At 40.3% G+C, this 20,279-nt stretch overlaps 1 protein-coding gene across 1 annotated transcript; it reads left to right on the top strand.

Annotated features, from left to right (window-relative positions):
• Positions 1-10,583: 10,583 nt before the first annotated feature.
• On the top strand, positions 10,584-12,578 carry LOC145589196 (uncharacterized). Its single transcript, XM_081645744.1, has one exon. The coding sequence runs from the start codon at positions 10,584-10,586 to the stop codon at positions 12,576-12,578; it is 1,995 nt and encodes a 664-aa protein (XP_081501870.1).
• The last annotated feature ends 7,701 nt before the right edge of the window (positions 12,579-20,279 follow it).

Here is a 20,279-nt window from a genome sequence, read left to right as displayed (position 1 = left end):
CAAAACATGTTCATACATACAAAAGACAATAAAAGAGTTACGGCTGATAAGGCCCAATGATACAAGACCCACAAGAGGATGTCGGTGATGACTGCCCGCCCCTTCAAGATTGAACATTCTCAGGCACTGGGGAATCCAAAATGCTGGGATTGCTGGGGCCGTCATCGACAGTTGGCGCCAGGTTATACAAGTCCTCATCAGAAAATTGCTGCGCCTCAAAGCCAGAAGGGATCTTGTAGGCTTCCTCGCCGAAAGCCTTTTCAATTTTTGCCCAATCGTCCTTCTTCCAACCGGCGACGTGGGCAATACATCTCTGAGCAGCGGTCCAACCTCCATCAAAACGATCTTGGAGTTTGGAGCAAAACTCATCAGAGGCTAGATAACGGCCGACCGCTCTCCGACGGATACCAGGTTTGTCGGCTTCCATTTCTTGAACCTTTTCTTCAAGGCTCTTAATTTTAATCCTAGCATCCCGGAGATCTTTTTCAACTGAGGGAAGCCGTTCAACGGCCTTGTTTTTCTCAGAGATTTGAGTCTTCAAACTTTGCACCTCTAGCTCGAGATTGGCAACCCTCTCAGCCTTGACCTTCAGCTCCGACATCTCCCTGTCATCTTTTTCTTTTATTTTCCTCAGATCATCGAGGGCCTTTTCAGCATTTTTGATGACCTCCTGCATGGCACTTTCGCTGGCAGAGGCTTGATGATGTTTCTCCTGGTAGTAACGATACATCTCAACCAACTCTGTGCCAGACATGACGGCCTATAGAAATGTATATTTAGGTAAAAATAGGGAAGCCGAGAACGCTACATAAAAATATATATATAAAGAAATAAAATAATAATATGTATACGTACCTTCATCATGTTGTGCATGTGGGTAGCAGCAAGGGGGCCGATTGGACCAGCAGGTCTGTCCATTGGCAGTGTCAAATTGCTCAGCAGCCGATAACCGAGATTTCCACCTTGCATTGGGTCATCGGTTATCATAGATTCATTCCGGCCGACATCAATAGCAGGTTGCCAACGGTCGCCGGAATGGCCGGGAGGGACAGCAAACCCCTTCAGAACCTCATCTGGAAACCTTCCAGAAACACGCTCAATCCATTGATTGGACCGATAAGTCAAGGCTGGGATGTTGGAATCCGACCCAGCCGTTGTAGGAGCAATTGCGGTGGTTGCCTGAGGTTGACGGGGAGATTCAGCAGAAGTGAGATCTTCGATCTCAATACCCTGGATAACCTTCTTCACAACGGCCTCAGGGCTTTTAGCTTTGTTCACAGTCGGGGTCTTTTCAGGCACCGACTGGTCCTTCTTCTTCTCGGGCGCCGATTGATCTTTTTTCTTTTCGGCACGCCCTTTAGGTTGCCTGGGGCTGGAGATCACAATGCCACCTCGCCGATTGGCTAGAGGTGTTAGCTTTCTTTTCTTGGCATTATCATCGGCCATGATCTCAGCTCTTCTCTTGGCACTAATAGCTGGAGCACGCCCGCAGACGGAAGCAAGAGTATCGTAGGGGTCGGAAGCTTTGGGGCAGCGTCTGATAACCCTTGTCCCGTCAGAAGATAGGCCGAGTTGTCTGTTATCCAACTTATCAATGCCTGGCAAAAAGGAATGTAAATTCAATCAGTTAAATGCGAATACATAAAAAAAAAATAATAAAAAGGTAAGGAAGGTAACACTAAACAAGTAAACTATACCATTATGAAAATAAGAACATGAATAATTAGTGAATAAGAGTAATTAGACCAAGAAGGATAAGCTATACCATGCTGGTCAGTCCAACAAAGACCGACACGAGATAGCGGCGCGTTGCCTAGAATGTAACTCACATTCGGCACCCACACCGCAGGAATTAGACGGACCTTGCCGTCGCCTTCATCATGTTCAGAGATGTCAAAGTGATTGACAGCCCTCTCTTCATGCTTCCCGAGATCTCTCTCGGGGATTGAATCAAAATGGGGATGAGGCTTGAAAAAAGTTCTCCTCAAAGGAAAATCCTCTGGGACTGACATAAAGAAAAACTTATCCTTCCAACCTTTGCAGCTAGATAGTTTAGGATGGACGGTATATTTGTGAGGTTGGGTATATAAAGACCACCACCCATCCGATTGACCATCTCTCTTTAGGGTAATAAGCCGTCTGAATACATTAAGGGTTAGAGGGAAGTTCCGATATAGCATAACCCAGACTGTAGCAATAACGGCACGAATAGTTTGAGGGGTTAACTGAACCAGGCAAACGTTCCAAGCCTTCAAGATTTTGGCAACAAAGGGATGTAGAGGAAAACGGAGGCCAAAATCCAGGTGCTTCATGTAAACAGCCACGGAACCAGCTGGACAATCCAACACTGAAGCTCCAGATGGAAGGAGAGACAGCTCGTACCCATCAGGTAAGTTAAAGAACTTTTTCGCACGACGACAATAGTCCTTTGTAATTGTCGTTTTCCTAAAAGCTTCACTTATCTTTTCCTTTGCAACTTTTCCGTCGTTGGCAAGAACTATGTCTCAGAACTATACCCCTCGTCCAAATTCTCTTCCTGGATAACCTCGGCCGTTAAGTCAACAATGTCATCCCTACTCTCATTATTTACACTATCTTCCTGAGCGTCGTCATCTCTTAAAACTGAGTTGACGGCAGAATCATGAACAGGAGATGACGGACCTTCTTCAGGGGTCAAAGGGATGTCATCCTCAAGTTCTTCTTCAGAAGAACTTACAACCTGACCTTGTCCAGGTCTTTTACTAGATTCCGCTGCCTTGGCGGCCTCAGCGGCTTCACGGGCGGCAGCTCGGGGTTGATAACTTGTACTCTTTACCCTTGGCATAGTGTTTATACCTATATTGCCAACGTTAGTGCCGTATTGATTAAAATATCGTCTCCCAGTAAAGCTGCGTAAGTGATAACGGACATTAACAGGTTCAACGTCAAGAATTTCAGTATCGGCAGGGATATCAGGGTTAGTAGGGTGAAGGGCGCTTTCACGGTGGGCAATGGTCCTATGTATCATAAAAGCGCGTTTTTCTTCTTCAGAAGTTAACGTCTCAAAAGGGTAGTCAATGTTATCAGAAAGGGAAGACGAATTACCTTGATTACTACCGGTTTCTTTGCCTAAAGATTGTCTAATTAAACGACGCCTAGCAGTACTAAGGTTAGGAAAATTCTCTTCGACACTATCCTCAGACATTTAATTGAATATAAGGAAATAAAAATAGCATGAAAAATCAGGGGTTAGGGTACGAAAATACCTTCAATGAAAATCGCGGATTTAACGCCTCTAACTGATAAAGAAACGACGAAGAAAGAGAAGGTACGCCCGAGGAGACGGAATGCACAAACCGAACGCGAGGAGGATAAGAAAGAACAGAACTGTATTTAGGTAAACTTTTTCGACAGAAAACTGGGAAAGAATGGAAGAAAATGGCGGAATTTTGATCTAAAAAAGGGGAAGTTGAATGGCCAATTGAAGTGAAAGGCGGTTCAGAGATCCGACGGCTGTTAATTGCCAAACTTTTTCAAAAAGCAGCGGCAGGATTTGTGACACGTGTAAAAATTTTCCCGCCCAAGCAAAAAAAAAAAAAAAAAAAGGGGAAAAGAAGAAAAACGGTTACACTACCATAACGTACCCTTTGTAATAAATTGACCTTGTAAGCTATCGGCATACAAGGTCACTTGGGGAGGAAAACGGAGTTTTTCGCTCCCAGGGTTTTTGTAATAAATTGACCTTGTAAGTTATCGGCATACAAGGTCACTTGGGGAGGAAAACGGAGTTTTTCGCTCCCAGGGTTTTTGTAATAAATTGACCTTGTAAGTTATCGGCATACAAGGTCACTTGGGGAGGAAAACGGAGTTTTTCGCTCCCAGGGTTTTTGTAATAAATTGACCTTGTAAGCTATCGGCATACAAGGTCACTTGGGGAGGAAAACGGAGTTTTTCGATCCCAGGGTTTTTGTAATAAATTGACCTTGTAAGCTATCGGCATACAAGGTCACTTGGGGAGGAAAACGGAGTTACTGAAAAGGGGTTAATAAAACTGATGAGTTACTGAAACTGATGAAGAACACGGCGTTACGGCACAACAATTATCCTCTTACATAAATAATAATAAAAGTACTACAAGTAGCAAATTAACATAACACTTCTTAGCAAAAGAACATAGAGCTTAAAAATATATGAATATGTAGAAGTTAATTTGCCTGGATACAGGCCAAGCGGTTAAAATGAGTTATGAAAACGGCAAGATCGGTAATAAAACTTTGTCAGTAAGCAGTACTTGACAGAGTACAAGAAACGTTGCTACAATACGATTTACAGCATAAGGAAAAGTCTGAAGAATGACATGTGGAACCCAAAGTTTGTTTCGTTAGGCTCAGCTTGTTATTCATATAAACTGAGCACGATGACGAATGATCATACGTCCTCACTTGGGGGGCTAATTGTATGGGATGATATCTGGGCATGACCGATATCCTGTGAAAACATGACCAGATCACAAGAAGATGCTGATATGTTGCAGAAAGAGGACATGTCGGCCTGCCGCAATTTAACACGTGGCAACAGAAGCTCAACACTTGGCACAAAAGGCTCTGCATGGATGAGAGCCACCTGTCAAGGTAAACTACTATAAATAGTTGGTAAGACCTCATTAATGGAGGCATTAATGACTCTCTCTCTCTAATCTCTCTCTAATCTCTCTCTACTTTCTCTCTCTTATCTTCTTTTTTTTTAAACACCTTCTGACTTTATCATCGGAGTGGTTATCCCCGGATCACCCCGGGGTTAGCTAACTTCTTCTTGTTGTGTAGGTTCTCAGCTTGCCGATAGGGGTATCAAAATCTCAGGTCCGAGTTCTTGGAGGAGTCGGGATCAGACAGAAACAGATACCTCTTTACTCAAGTTGTTGCCAGGCATGAGCTTCTTGCGATGAGCAAGAGTGGTAATCTCGTCTAACAAGTCATCAGCTTGGTAAAGAGCTTCCTTAAGCCTTTCAAGTTTGTCACGTTCACTGTAGTTGGAACGACTTTGGTGCAGCCGCTCTTGTTCTTCAGCATCATGGAGGACGGCATCGATGGTGGACATAGTCTTCTTGAGTTTTAGAAGCTGGGACTTCACACCCAGTACAGATTGAATTTCCTTCCAAACAGCAGAGTCCATCACTTGAAGGATGGTTTGCACCAATGAAAGCCCTCCTGCTACATCCATCTCTCTCTCTCTTTTTTTTTTTTGTGGGTTACAACAGAATTTTTTTGAGCAAATTCAAAAGAAATGGAATGTGTTTAGAGTGTTTTTGTGGGTATGTTTGCCAATGTGACAGAGAGTTATTTTATATTAGCTGAGAAGACTTTTCAAAGTTGCTTCACTTAATTTTTTTTAGAAATTGGTTTGTTTTTTCCAACTAAATACTTGTAAGTCTCATTGACATTCTACAGTAATTTGTACGTACGGAGTTGCTCATAAGTTTTCAGTTTTTCACAATAATTGCTTTTACTCTGTATTTTACTATTTTATTTCAATTTGTAAATAATTCAGGCTATAGATAACTTCTAGTCTAATATGGGATGCGGTGGAATAGGCCCATATGTGAGAAAACGTACTTACATGAGTACTGAATATAAATTTAGAACAAGTGAGTAAAAGTTAAGAATATGAATAAAATTTTTAAACATATGATTAAAAATTCAGAACACAGATTTAAAATTTTGAACACGTGAGTAATAATTTAGGACATTTATGCGAGTAATAATTTAGAACATTTGATTTTGGATTTATAATGTGTGATTAAAAATATAGAACATACGAGTAAAAATTTATAACATGAGAGTGTTCTCACATGTGAAAGAGTACTCACGTAAAATGGGAATTCTCACGAAAGCTAAAATTAAAGTTATTGGAATAAAAGAGTAAAATTAGTCTTTCTAACATTAAGAAAATGTTTTTCACCTATGAAAAGGGGGAGGGGGAATGAGATATGAGAATTATTTGAGGAATGCAGCCAAAATGTCTTATTTGTGCAAGTTGTATTCACTAGAGATGAGAACCACAAGTAACTAACCCTTATTTTCCTTCGTTTACTTGACTTGAGAGTTGAGGCCCAGCAGACAGTGACGTTGAAAGGATAATGTTATGCAGGACTATACTAGATTAGAACTGTTAGTTCCAGATTATTCTATTTAATTTCTAGATCAGAATGTCCATCCCAACATTATATGCAAAGCAAACCTCACCAATCACAGAGCACCTGAGTGTCCTGTGACAGAAAATTAGAAAATTTGGCAACACTCATCAATTCCATCTTTGAACTATCTATGTTTGGATTTTATAATTGATGAAACATTAGTCATTATAACCAAACATAATTATGATTTGCGATAATAGATTTATTACATTATGAACTTTATTATTGTCATTTAGGATCAATTTTGATGATTAATTTACTTTATGAAAAATCCCCAATTTTTATATGAACCCTAACTATTTGTAACTCCAAATTTGAAGACATGGCAGAAAATTTCAATGAAAATCAAAGAAAGTAATAACCTTTTGTGGAATGCATTGTCCACGGCTTTGACAAAGTAGACGAACACTCCCCCCAAAAAATAAAGAGTAGATGAAGACCACGATAACATCTGTGTTTCGAGCATACCAGATTATAGCCAAAGTTGAATGATTGACTTCACATTTGCAAGTTTGACTTAGAGTTTGATGGTTTTTGAGTGGGCCTTGCTGAAGAAATTTGGAAAGAAGTCTAAAGTGGTTTAAACTTATGGACTTAATAGGTACGGGACTACGAGTAGTTCATATTTCATACCTTATGGTGTGATTCAATTTGACTTGAATCGATTAAACTTGAAGGTTATTATGGTAAATTACTTTTAATAACTATTATTTTTTGGAATGCTTTTGCTAAGCTTATTAAACTTATTTAGTTTTTAAACAAAATTTATCTTTGTTAGTCTACTATTAGAGGAATATGTTAATTTGTATATTTCGTGTAAATTACTTTCGATAATCATTATTTGTGAAAGTCTTAAGCGTTAATTGTAAATGTGTAAAAAATTAATGTATAATTTAAATTTATATGTATTCCTCAGAAAAAAAATTATAAGTGAATTACATAGTATAAATAAATGATTTACACACGATTTTGTCATACATTTTCAAATTAATTATGGCGAGATTTCATTTTTTTTTCTTTTAAATGGCCTAAGTTACATACAATTGGAACTTCAAAAGTAGAGTTAGGATTAACAAAATTGAATTGTATCCAATACAACAACAAGATCAACAGCAATAATTAGGAATCTATCAGGAACATTGAGAAGTGGAAAATGCATATACCGAGTTATTTTAACAATCTCAAACAATATAAAAGATAAGAAATTTTTATGGAGTATACACATTAAGGACTTAAGGGAGGAAGAGCCACCTATGGACTAGGCAGGGTTCTCCTCTAAAGCTCTCAAGTCTATCGCAGTAACAGAAAATTATACGAGTAAACTCCTTGCCTTCCAATATGACAGCAACCAGGCTTGCAAATTAACTAGAGTCCTCGAGCTGATATTATCAATTGCTCTCTATTTTCGTATTCAACTACTTGAACCATCTAATCTCAAGATTTTCATTTAGTATATCTCATGTCTTGCTTTCCCTCTTATGTTGATGATGTAGAGCTTATAAGGAACATGTAGCACTCCCTTAAAATGGCAGAGTCCCCTGTTTTAAGACAGAACTATTGAAATCTACTCATAATTTGTTAGAATATTCATTGGACAACTTTGTACAAGAATGACCCAGCTTAGAAGCATCTAGAAGAAATCAACATTAGCTGACCTTAATTCCCAAACTTTCTGATCATATAGCGCAATCTACATGGGATTATTCTACCGTATCATTTTTCAAAAAATGACACCATAAGATAATGATGTGTCAGATCATGAATGGTCAATTTTTTATTTATTTTTAAAAGTCTAAATGTATTATACATGTATATTTAATTTTAAATACATGAATTTTTTTAACAATACGTAATTATAGATTTTTAAATTCTATTTTTATCTTTTTAAGATTATTTTCAAAAATTAAATTATAATTAAAATTTAGAAAATAAAAAATTCATCATTGTTCAACAATGTTCTTCATTCATGTTCAACAACGTTCTTCATTCATGTCATAGATTAACCACCTATTCCCAAAATCATTGTTATTTGTTAAAGTATACTCAAATCCGGCCTAAAATCCTCATTAAAATTCATAAATGAATTGTGTTGTGGAGTTTTGTTTTTTTAGTTTTAATTTTTAGATTTTGTTCATAAAAAAATCTCAACAACAATCTCATTTTTAAGTATTTGTTGAAGAAGAATTATATGCATAGGTGTTTTGCAATATCATAGTGGTTGGCGGCATAGTGATTTAGGTTGAATGATTGACGTTCTTCCAACTGTGTAATCGGAGAAGATGACCATTTTTTTTCTTTTCGAGTCCCATCACTTTGATCCGCACAAATTAATTAATTTTTCGCAAACTTGTTTGTGGATTAGGTAGTGACCTAAACTACTTTTGGTCATTACATATAAGAATTATATGCTCTGTTTTATATTTAAGGCATTTACCTATGTATACTTTGGGCATGATCTCATAATTATATACAAAACCGTAGCATTGATGGCTACAAATTTACAGTCAGGGGGTCAAAGGTATAAACTAGGAAAGAATATCTACAACCAACTAATTTACAATTATACAAGTTATAGGCTATAAACTACGAAGGAAAATAATACACCTAACTAATTCACATTTACAAAGATATATACAATATATTTAACACTTCCTAACATAAATCATAATGGTTTATTGACGGAAGGTATATCAATTATTATTATTACTGAAATTTATCCTATTATTAAATATCAATTATAATCTTATAATTTATTTTATAATAACCAAAATTATCCCTATTTAAAAAATTAGTTATTTTCCATTCAAAAAAATATATTAGTTATTAACCTATAATTAGTTTAATATTGCAATTAACATAATTTATCCTATTTTAAATTATGCATAATTATGTGAATGAATAAAAATAGAATGTTTAATTCATGATGAAATTTATATTGTAATATAATTGTGTCGATAAAAATGATAATAATAATATCACTATTTTAACTAAATAGGAGAAACAAATTAATACTAGACAATAGACATGACCTAATATAATAAAATTTATGTAATTTCCTTACTTTATATAAGGTGGTTGAATATTTGTTTTAAAAATGAAAAAAAAAATTATGTAGCATACTTACATTATATAACACGGTTCCATATTTGTATATTTGTACTCCAGGTAATGACCTAAACATTTATAAGTCATAACATTTTTATTTAATGTTATTTAATTAGTGTATTCTCGTTCTTAAAGTATCAATTGAAAGTCTAATAGATGTTAGTTTAACACTTTATAAATGAAAATGTTATCATCTTTAATTTATAGTTGTAACACTTTCCTAAAATAGAAATGTCACAATAGTTACAACACACTATAAAAGGAAGTTTTGGGGAATTTTTCTGTGTGACTGGCCACAACATGTGGCTGGGGTTAATCGAGTTACTCGTCTAGGGGTGACTCGAGTTAGTCTTGACCAAGTAACCCCTCAAGTAACCCCTAACCGAGTAACCCCTGACCAAACCCTTCACGTAACCCCTAACCGAATATTCCCTCGAGTAACCCCTCAAGTGACCCATGACCGAGTAACCCTTCGAGTAACCCTTGATCGAGTAACCCCCTAAACGAGTAACCCCTGACCAACCCCTCAAGTAACCCCTGATCGAACTCCTCAAGTAACCCTTGAATGAGTAACCCCTGATCGAACCCCTCAAGTAACTTCTGACCGAGTAACTCGAGTAACCTCTAACCGAGTAACTTGAGTAATACCGGCCACACGGTGTAACCAGCCACATATAAAAATTTGTGTTCAAATTAAAGAACGTATACGATTAATTCCAAATATAAATCATAGTAGGCAATTATATTATCTCAGTGTCATGAAAGACAATTAACAAGTTTGATCTTATTAGATTTCTTTTATGATAATTTTTCAAAACATCAACTTTTTTAAAATTTTACTTATACGTAGCCGAAGTTATTAATGGTCAAAGATGTTCATTGAAAACCATACAAATGTAAAGTGAATCGAAACATTTAGGAATAGAGGGAGTATATCAATTCTCAAAATCTTAAGAACATTGATAGATATTATATTTATGATAATATTTGTCGCAGATTAGTATAGATTTTATGTATATTTTGTATCCTTATCGTACTAGGTTTCCGAACGTGTTTAGGCCTAGCATTGTAAACTCTATAAATATTGATCAATGGTACACACTCCAGGCTGAAGAGTTTTCCCGAAATCTAACATGGTATCACAGCTTAGGTTTTAGATCTCAATTTTTTATTTTTCCAATTTATTGGTTTTTTGGTTTATTGGGACCTTGCCTTCATCACGTTTTTCCGCAATTGTTCTCTGTTTCACAAGATTTCGGTTACAAGTTAATTCCCTTTTCTTTTTCCATGCTACATTGACTTAGCTATGGCAAAGGATGATGATTCATCCTCTCCACCTCCTCCTCCAACCAATGAGTTTCATCCCGCACTTACCGTCACAAATATCAAGAATGCAATCCCGCTGATTCTAGATTATGAAAAAGTCCAATATGCAAATTGGGTGGAGTTGTTTGAAAATCATATGGTGGCATATAATGTATTAGATCATATTGATCCCAAGACACCTCGTCCCTCTGATATTTCCGACGCCTTGTGGAACCAGTTGGATGCCATTGTAAAACAATGGATATATGGCATCATCTCTTCAGACCTTCTTGAAACAATCTTGAAGAGAAAGTCTACTGCTCAGCAGACCTGGGATCGTCTCGCGGACATCTTCCAAGACAACAAGAGCACGAGAGCGGTGTTTCTTGAAACCCAATTGAATGTAATCCACCTGGATTCATTCCCGAATGTCACTGCCTACTGCCAGCAACTAAAAAGCATAGCCGATCAGCTTGCGAATGTCGATCAACCAAATTCTGACCAGAAATTGGTGCTCCGTATGGTTGCCGGCCTCAATAAAACTGACTATGATACGGTTGCAACGATGATTGCGCAGTCCGACCCACTGCCCTCTTTTAACAACGCGCGTTCCCGTCTTCTTTTGGAGGAAACTCGTCGGAACAATGACACCTCCGCTCCGCCATCTTCATTTGTCGCTCAACAGCAGCAATCCAACGCTGACGACTCAACGCCACAACAACAACCGCCTGCTGGCGGTGGGCGCGGCAACGGTGCAGGGGGCGGCAAGGCCGGGGGGAAAGGTGGTCGTGGCAAAGGCCGTGGTGGCCAAGGCCGTGGAACTCAACAACAACAACAACAACAGGCCACGACTCAACCCCAACAATCTTTTGGGCAACTTAATCAGCCTTGGGCCCAAGGACAACAGCTTGCTTGGCCTCAATGGGCTATTCCTCCAGCCTCATTCCCTACCATGGGCCAGGACGAGCAGCGGCCCAACTCTCAAGGACCACAACAGCAAGCATATTACATTGGGGCACCGATGTATGGTCCACCTATGACGCCAACGGAGTTTGCCAGTGCTTACTCATCACCAGGGCTATCGACACCGGATAACGGATGGTACATGGATTCGGGAGCTACCACCCACATGACTCACAATTCCGGTAATCTTCTTCCCCTGTTTAAATTAAGCACAAATACTCATATTTTAGTTGGTAATGGTCATCGCATTCCAATTACTGGTTATGGTCATACTAATCTCCCAAACAAACTTGCACTTAAAGATGTTCTCCTCGCCCCTCAAATTATTAAAAATCTAATTTCAGTCCGCAAATTTACCTCTGATAATTCGGTTTCTATTGAATTTGACCCTAATGGTTTTTCTGTGAAGGACCTTCGAACGGGGAGGGTAGTCACTAGATGCAATAGTTCGGGAGACCTCTACCCTATCACCACCAATTATCCAAGCACCTGTCTTGCCACTTCACTCACCACAATCGCTCCCTCAACTTGGCATGATCGTCTAGGACATCCAGGAGCACCTTCTTTAAGTTTTCTTATGAGCAATAATTTCATTGATTACAATAAGGAGCATAATAACTCCAATTTTTGTAATTCTTGTCCCATAGGGAAACATGTTAGACTTCCTATTTATGATTTGAATAGTAAAACTTATTGTGCTTTTGATATTGTTCATGCCGATTTATGGACATCTCCTATTCGTAGTAGTAATAGTTATAAATATTATTTGGTTCTTCTTGATGATTTTACTCATTATGTTTGGGCAATTCCGTTAGCTTCTAAATCTCAAGCATTCCAATCTTTTCTCACTTTTAAACAATATGTGCAAACTCAATTTGAAAGACCCATTAAATGCTTTCAAAGTGACCATGGTCGTGAATTCGACAATGGCCCTTTCAAGAATTTTTGTCTAGATAATGGAATGGTTTTTAGATTTTCTTGCCCTCACACTTCTTCCCAAATGGCAAAGCCGAACGTACGATTCGCACCATAAATAATGTCAAACGCACTTTACTATTCCATGCATCTCTTCCTCCGATCTTTTGGGCCCATGCTTTAGAGACCGCTACCTATCTTCTTAACATCTTGCCGACTAAGTCCTTAAAGAACTTAACTCCGGCTCAAGATCTCTTTCGCAAAAACCCTTTATATGATCATCTTAGAGTTTTTGGTTGTCTTTGTTACCCAAATTTAGCCTCTACCGCTCCACACAAGCTTGCTCCGAAGTCTACTCCTTGTGTCTTCCTAGGCTATCCTTCCAATCACCGTGGCTATAAGTGTCTTGATCTCACCACAAACAAAATTATTCTTTCTAGACATGTTGTGTTTGATGAGTCGACTTTCCCTTACAAAAATTTGGTAAGTTTCAAATTGTCAGATTATAATTTTTTAGGATTTGATGAACAATCTCTATTGCTCACTCACCCTTATTTAAGGAATCAGCTCACTCACTCATACCCAGCCCCTCAAACTCGGCAGGCCCACACCCCAAGCCCACCTTCGCCAGCCCACCCCTACACTACTCCACCTGGGCCAGCGCCTAATGGGCTTCCAGCGACCTACTCAGTCCCCTCCCCCTCTTCACGGACTGGGCCAGCTCTCACTCCTACTTGCCAGACCACCCCGCAATACAATTGCGGCACACCCACTCCTCCCGCAACATCACCGCGGACCCCACTGCCACACAACCCAGCCTCGCCCACATAGTCCCCGCCACCAATGCGTGGCATCCCCCCTCTCCAACCTACTCGGCCACCACCCCCTTCTTCCCGAGTCACCCGTAGTTAACGGGGTATTTTTAAGCCTAACCCGAAATATTATAACCTCACCGTTCAACACTCAGGTCCTTCTCACATTAAATTCCCTCTTCCAAAATCATATAAACAAGCCTTAAATGACCAAAATTGGAATGCGGCGATGAATGATGAGTATAGTGCTTTAATTAAAACAGGGACATGGGAATTGGTGCCTAGGCCTGCGGGGGTGAATATTGTTAATTGTATGTGGCTATTTAAGCATAAATACAAGTCTAATGGTGACTTTGAAAGGCACAAAGCTCGTCTTGTATGTGATGGCAGGTCACAGGAAATTGGTGTGGATTGTGATGAGACGTTCAGTCCGGTAGTTAAACCGGCCACTATTCGCATTGTTCTCAGTTTAGCTATGGCCTAAAAGTGGTCGATACATCAATTAGATTTCAAAAATGCCTTTTTACATGGTGATTAGTAGGAAACTGTTTATATGCATCAACCTCCGGGTTTTGTTGATCGGAGGGCTCCCTCCCATGTTTGCCGACTCCGCAAGGCTCTCTATGGTTTGAAGCAAGCTCCCAGAGCTTGGTACCAACGCTTTGCAACTTTTCTTATCAAATTGGGTTTTGTCATTACTAAAAGTGACAACTCTCTCTTTACTTTCCGGCGGGGAGATGATATGGCATATTTGCTCTTATATGTTGATGATATCATTTTAGCTACCTCATCTAACAGGTTGCGCACAGGGATCATCTCTTAGTTACAAACTGAGTTTCCCATGTCTGACTTGGGGCCTTTGAGTTATTTTTTGGGTATTTCAGTAACCCGAAAACCTTCTTATTTGCTACTTTCGCAGGAAAAGTATGCATAGGAGATTTTAGAGCGTGCAGAGATGGCCTCTTGTAAACCTGCAGCCACTCCAATTGACACTAAGTCCAAACTTAGTGCAGATGCAGGGCCACCTTTTTGGGATCCTACTTTGTATCGCAGTTTAGCAGGTGCTCTTCAGTACCTTACTTTCACCACGCCAGATATTTCCTATGCGGTACAACAAGTGTGTCTTTTTATGCATGATCCCCGGGAACCTCATTATGAGGCATTGAAACGCATTATGCGTTATGTTCAGGGTACCATTGATCACGGATTACATTTATATCCTATTGTTTCTCATCGACTGATTACTTACACTGACGCTGACTGGGGAGGTTATCCCGATACCCGGCGTTCCACTTCGGGCTACTGTTGTTTCCTTGGGGACAACCTCGTATCTTGGTCATCTAAGCGTCAGCATACTTTATCTAAGTCGAGTGCAGAAGCAGAATATCGAGGCGTCGCAAATGTTGTCTCTGAGGCGTGTTGGCTTCGCAATCTTTTGCTTGATTGTCCTCTACGGCAAGCTACTATTGTTTATTGTGATAATGTCAGTGCTATCTACCTTTCTGGCAACCCGGTACAACACCAACGCACCAAACATGTGGAGATGGATATTCATTTTGTTCGAGAAAAGGTTGCTTTGGGCCAAGTTCGGGTTCTCCATGTTCCTACTAGATATCAGTTTGCGGACATTTTCACTAAAGGCTTACCATGAGACTTATTTCTGGAATTTAGGTCCAGTCTTAGCGTATGACCTCCTCCCGCTACGACTGCGGGGGTGTGATAGATATTATATTTATGATAATATTTGTCGCAGATTAGGATAGATTTTATGTATATTTTGTATCCTTATCGTACTAGGTTTTCGAACGTGTTTAGGCCTAGCATTGTAAACTCTATAAATATTGATCAATGGTACACACTCCAGGCTGAAGAGTTTTCCCGAAATCTAACATGGTATCACGGCTTAGGTTTTAGATCTCAATTTTTTATTTTTCCAATTTATTGGTTTTTTGGTTTATTGGGACCTTGCCTTCATCACGTTTTTCCGCAATTGTTCTCTGTTTCACAAGATTTCGGTTACAAGTTAATTCCATTTTCTTTTTCCATGCTACATTGACTTAGCTATGGCAAAGGATGATGATTCGTCCTCTCCACCTCCTCCTCCAACCAATGAGTTTCATCCCGCACTCACCGTCACAAATATCAAGAATGCAATCCCGCTGATTCTAGATTATGAAAAAGTCTAATATGCAAATTGGGTGGAGTTGTTTGAAAATCATATGGTGGCATATAATGTATTAGATCATATTGATCCCAAGACACCTCGTCCCTCTGATATTTCCGACGCCTTGTGGAACCAGTTGGATGCCATTGTAAAACAATGGATATATGGCACCATCTCTTCAGACCTTCTTGAAACAATCTTGAAGAGAAAGTCTACTGCTCAGCAGACCTGGGATCGTCTCGCGGACATCTTCCAAGACAACAAGAGCACGAGAGCGGTGTTTCTTGAAACCCAATTGAATGCAATCCACCTGGATTCATTCCCGAATGTCACTGCCTACTGCCAGCAACTAAAAAGCATAGCCGATCAGCTTGCGAATGTCGATCAACCAAATTCTGACCAGAAATTAGTGCTCCGTATGGTTGCCGGCCTCAATAAAACTGACTATGATACGGTTGCAACGATGATTGCGCAGTCCGACCCACTGCCCTCTTTTAACAACGCGCGTTCCCGTCTTCTTTTGGAGGAAACTCGTCGGAACAATGACACCTCCGCTCCGCCATCTTCATTTGTCGCTCAACAACAGCAATCCAACGCTGACGACTCAACGCCACAACAACAACTGCTTGCTGGCGGTGGGCGCGGCGACGGTGCATGGCGCGACAAGGCCGGGGGGAAAGGTGGCCGTGGCAAAGGCCGTGGTGGCCAAGGCCGTGGCACTCAACAACAACAACAAAAACAACAGGCCACGACTCAACCCCAACAATCTTTTGGGCAACTTAATCAGCCTTGGGCCCAAGGACAGCAGCTTCCTTGGCCTCAATGAGCTATTCCTCCTGCCCCATTCCCTACCATGGGCCAGTACCAGCAGCGGCCCAACTCTCAAGGACCACAACAGCAAGCATATTACATTGGGGCACCGATGTATGGTCCACCTATGACGCCAACGGAGTTTGCCAGTGCTTACTCATCACCGGGGCTATCGACACCGGATAACGGATGGTACATGGATTCGGGAGCTACCACCTACATGACTCACAATTCCGGTAATCTTCTTCCCCTGTTTAAATTAAGCACAAATACTCATATTTTAGTTGGTAATGGTCATCGCATTCCAATTACTGGTTATGGTCATACTAATCTCCCAAACAAACTTGCACTTAAAGATGTTCTCCTCGCCCCTCAAATTATTAAAAATCTAATTTCAGTCCGTAAATTTACCTCTGATAATTCGGTTTCTATTGAATTTGACCCTAATGGTTTTTCTGTGAAGGACCTTCGAACGGGGAGGGTAGTCACCAGATGCAATAGTTCGGGAGACCTCTACCCTATCACCACCAATGATCCAAGCACCTGTCTTGCCACTTCACTCACCACAGTCGCTCCCTCAACTTGGCATGATCGTCTAGGACATCCGGGAGCACCTTCTTTAAGTTTTCTTATGAGCAATAATTTCATTGATTACAATAAGGAGCATAATAACTCCAATTTTTGTAATTCTTGTCCCATAGGGAAACATGTTAGACTTCCTATTTATGATTTGAATAGTAAAACTTATTGTGCTTTTGATATTGTTCATGCCGATTTATGGACATCTCCTATTCATAGTAGTAATGGTCATAAATATTATTTGGTTCTTCTTGATGATTTTACTCATTATGTTTGGGCAATTCCGTTAGCTTCTAAATCTCAAGCATTCCAATCTTTTCTCACTTTTAAACAATATGTGCAAACTCAATTTGAAAGACCCGTTAAATGCTTTCAAAGTGACCATGGTCGTGAATTCGACAATGGCCCTTTCAAGAATTTTTGTCTAGATAATGGAATGGTTTTTAGATTTTCTTGCCCTCACACTTCTTCCCAAATGGCAAAGCCGAACGTATGATTCGCACCATAAATAATGTCAAACGCACTTTACTATTCCATGCATCTCTTCCTCCGATCTTTTAGGCCCATGCTTTAGAGACCGCTACCTATCTTCTTAACATCTTGCCGACTAAGTCCTTAAAGAACTTAACTCCGACTCAAGCTCTCTTTCGCAAAAACCCTTCATATGATCTGAAGGAGTTATGTCTTCGATAAGTGCAATTACTAGATATATCAAGGATCACTATTATGGAGATAATAAGTTCGTTCTTTTGGGTCGTCATTATCTGTTGCTAGACTATGATCAATGATCTTTGGGCTAGTCAAATAGTCCAAAGACCACTAGAATGGATCCTATAAGGTCACACAACAAGGGTATTGGGTTAAGCAAGTTGGAGGCCCATTAATGGGCCTCATGAGCACTTAATCAATCATGAGTAGGAAAGAGTTAGACTAGTTAGATTGGGATTAGGATTTGGGCTTAAGACATGGAGTCTTATTTGTGGATGGGATCTATAAATAAGATCCATGCCTAGGGTTGCATGTATAACAATTAACAGTTAATTGTGCATCAAGCAACCAATCCCAAAATCCCAAAATCTCTCTGAAACTCACGCCTCTCTCTCTCCCTCACCAAGGCTCACGGCCGGCCACTCCTAGTGGCGCGTGTGGTGGTTCGTTGCGCGTTCTTCTCCATAGAAGGTCAATTGAAGGGTTCAATTGCAACTAACTAGCATTAGTGGAGGTCTTAATCTGTGCTCGTGGACCGAGTAGAGGAATCACGTTTGGGGTTCTTTATCTCCCTTGTTATTGTTCTTGCTCGATCACTAGTGGAATCACGCTTCAAAGGTATTAATTCTAATTCTTTATGTGTTATGCATGATCTTGGTTTTTAGGTGCTTCATGAATATGATTCATGTATTTTCCGCATATTGTACCTATAAGTTCCTACATGATCATCTTAGAGTTTTTGGGTGTCTTTGTTACCCAAATTTAGCCTCTACCGCTCCACACAAGCTTGCTCCGAAGTCTACTCCTTGTGTCTTCCTAGGCTATCCTTCCAATCACCGTGGCTATAAGTGTCTTGATCTCACCACAAACAAAATTATTCTTTCTAGACATGTTGTGTTTGATGAGTCGACTTTCCCTTACAAAAATTTGGTAAGTTTCAAATTGTCAGATTATAATTTTTTAGGATTTGATGAACAATCTCCATTGCTCACTCACCCTTATTTAAGGAATCAGCTCACTCACTCAAACCTAGCCCTTCAAACTCGGCAGGCCCACACCCCAGGCCCACCTTCGCCAGCCCACCCCTACACTACTCCACCTGGGCCAGCGCCTAATGGGCTTCCAGCGACCCACTCAGTCCCCTCCCCCTCTTCACGGACTGGGCCAGCTCTCACTCCTACTTTCCAGACCACCCCGCAATACAATTGCGACACACCCACTCCTCCCGCAACATCACCGCGGACCCCACTGCCACACAACCCAGCCTCGCCCACATAGTCCCCGCCACCAATGCGTGGCATCCCCCCTCTCCAACCTACTCGGCCACCACCCCCTTCTTCCCGAGTATTTTTAAGCCTAACCCGAAATATTGTAACCTCACCATTCAACACTCGGGTCCTTCTCACATTAAATCCCCTCTTCCAAAATCATATAAACAAGCCTTAAATGACCAAAATTGGAATGCGGCGATGAATGATGAGTATAGTGCTTTAATTAAAACAGGGACATGGGAATTGGTGCCTAGGCCTGCGGGGGGTGAATATTGTTAATTGTATGTGGCTATTTAAGCATAAATACAAGTCTAATGGTGACCTTGAAAGGCACAAAGCTCGTCTTGTATGTGTTGGCAGGTCACAGGAAATTGGTGTGGATTGTGATGAGACGTTCAGTCCGGTAGTTAAACCGACCACTATTCGCACTGTTCTCAGTTTAGCTATGGCTAAAAAGTGGTCGATACATTAATTAGATGTCAAAAATGCCTTTTTACATGGTGATTAGCAGGAAACTGTTTATATGCATCAACCTCCGGGTTTTGTTGATCGGAGGGCTCCCTCCCATGTTTGCCGACTCCGCAAGGCTCTCTATGGTTTGAAGCAAGCTCCCAGAGCTTGGTACCAACGCTTTGCAACTTTTCTTATCAAATTGTGTTTTGTCATTACTAAAAGTGACAACTCTCTCTTTACTTTCCGGCGGGGAGATGATATGGCATATTTGCTCTTATATGTTGATGATATCATTTTAGCTACCTCATCTGACAGGTTGCGCACAGGGATCATCTCTCAGTTACAAACTGAGTTTCCCATGTCTGACTTGGGGCCTCTGAGTTATTTTTTGGGTATTGCAGTAACCCGAAAACCTTCTTATTTGCTACTTTCGCAGGAAAAGTATGCATAGGAGATTTTAGAGCCTGCAGAGATGGCCTCTTGTAAACCTGCAGCCACTCCAATTGACACTAAGTCCAAACTTAGTGCAGATGCAGGGCCACCTTTTTGGGATCCTACTTTGTATCGCAGTTTAGCAGGTGCTCTTCAGTACCTTACTTTCACCACGCCAGATATTTCCTATACGGTACAACAAGTGTGTCTTTTTATGCATGATCCCCGGGAACCTCATTATGAGGCATTGAAACGCATTATGCGTTATGTTCAGGGTACCATTGATCACGGATTACATTTATATCCTATTGTTTCTCATCGACTGATTACTTACACTGACGCTGATTGGGGAGGTTGTCCCGATACCCGGCGTTCCACTTCGGGCTACTGTTTTTTCCTTGGGGACAACCTCGTATCTTGGTCATCTAAGCGTTAGCATACTTTATCTAAGTCGAGTGCAGAAGCAGAATATCGAGGCATCGCAAATGTTGTCTCTGAGGCGTGTTGGCTTCGCAATCTTTTGCTTGATTGTCCTCTACGGCAAGCTACTATTGTTTATTGTGATAATGTCAGTGCTATCTACCTTTCTG

This window comes from Chenopodium album, chromosome 17 (genome assembly GCF_948465745.1).
Source record: "Chenopodium album chromosome 17, dcCheAlbu1.1, whole genome shotgun sequence".
In the NCBI taxonomy this organism is placed as follows: Eukaryota; Viridiplantae; Streptophyta; class Magnoliopsida; order Caryophyllales; family Amaranthaceae; genus Chenopodium; species Chenopodium album.
The sequence above is the reverse complement of the archived record's forward strand: the minus strand, read 5'-3'. Positions and strand labels throughout refer to the sequence as shown.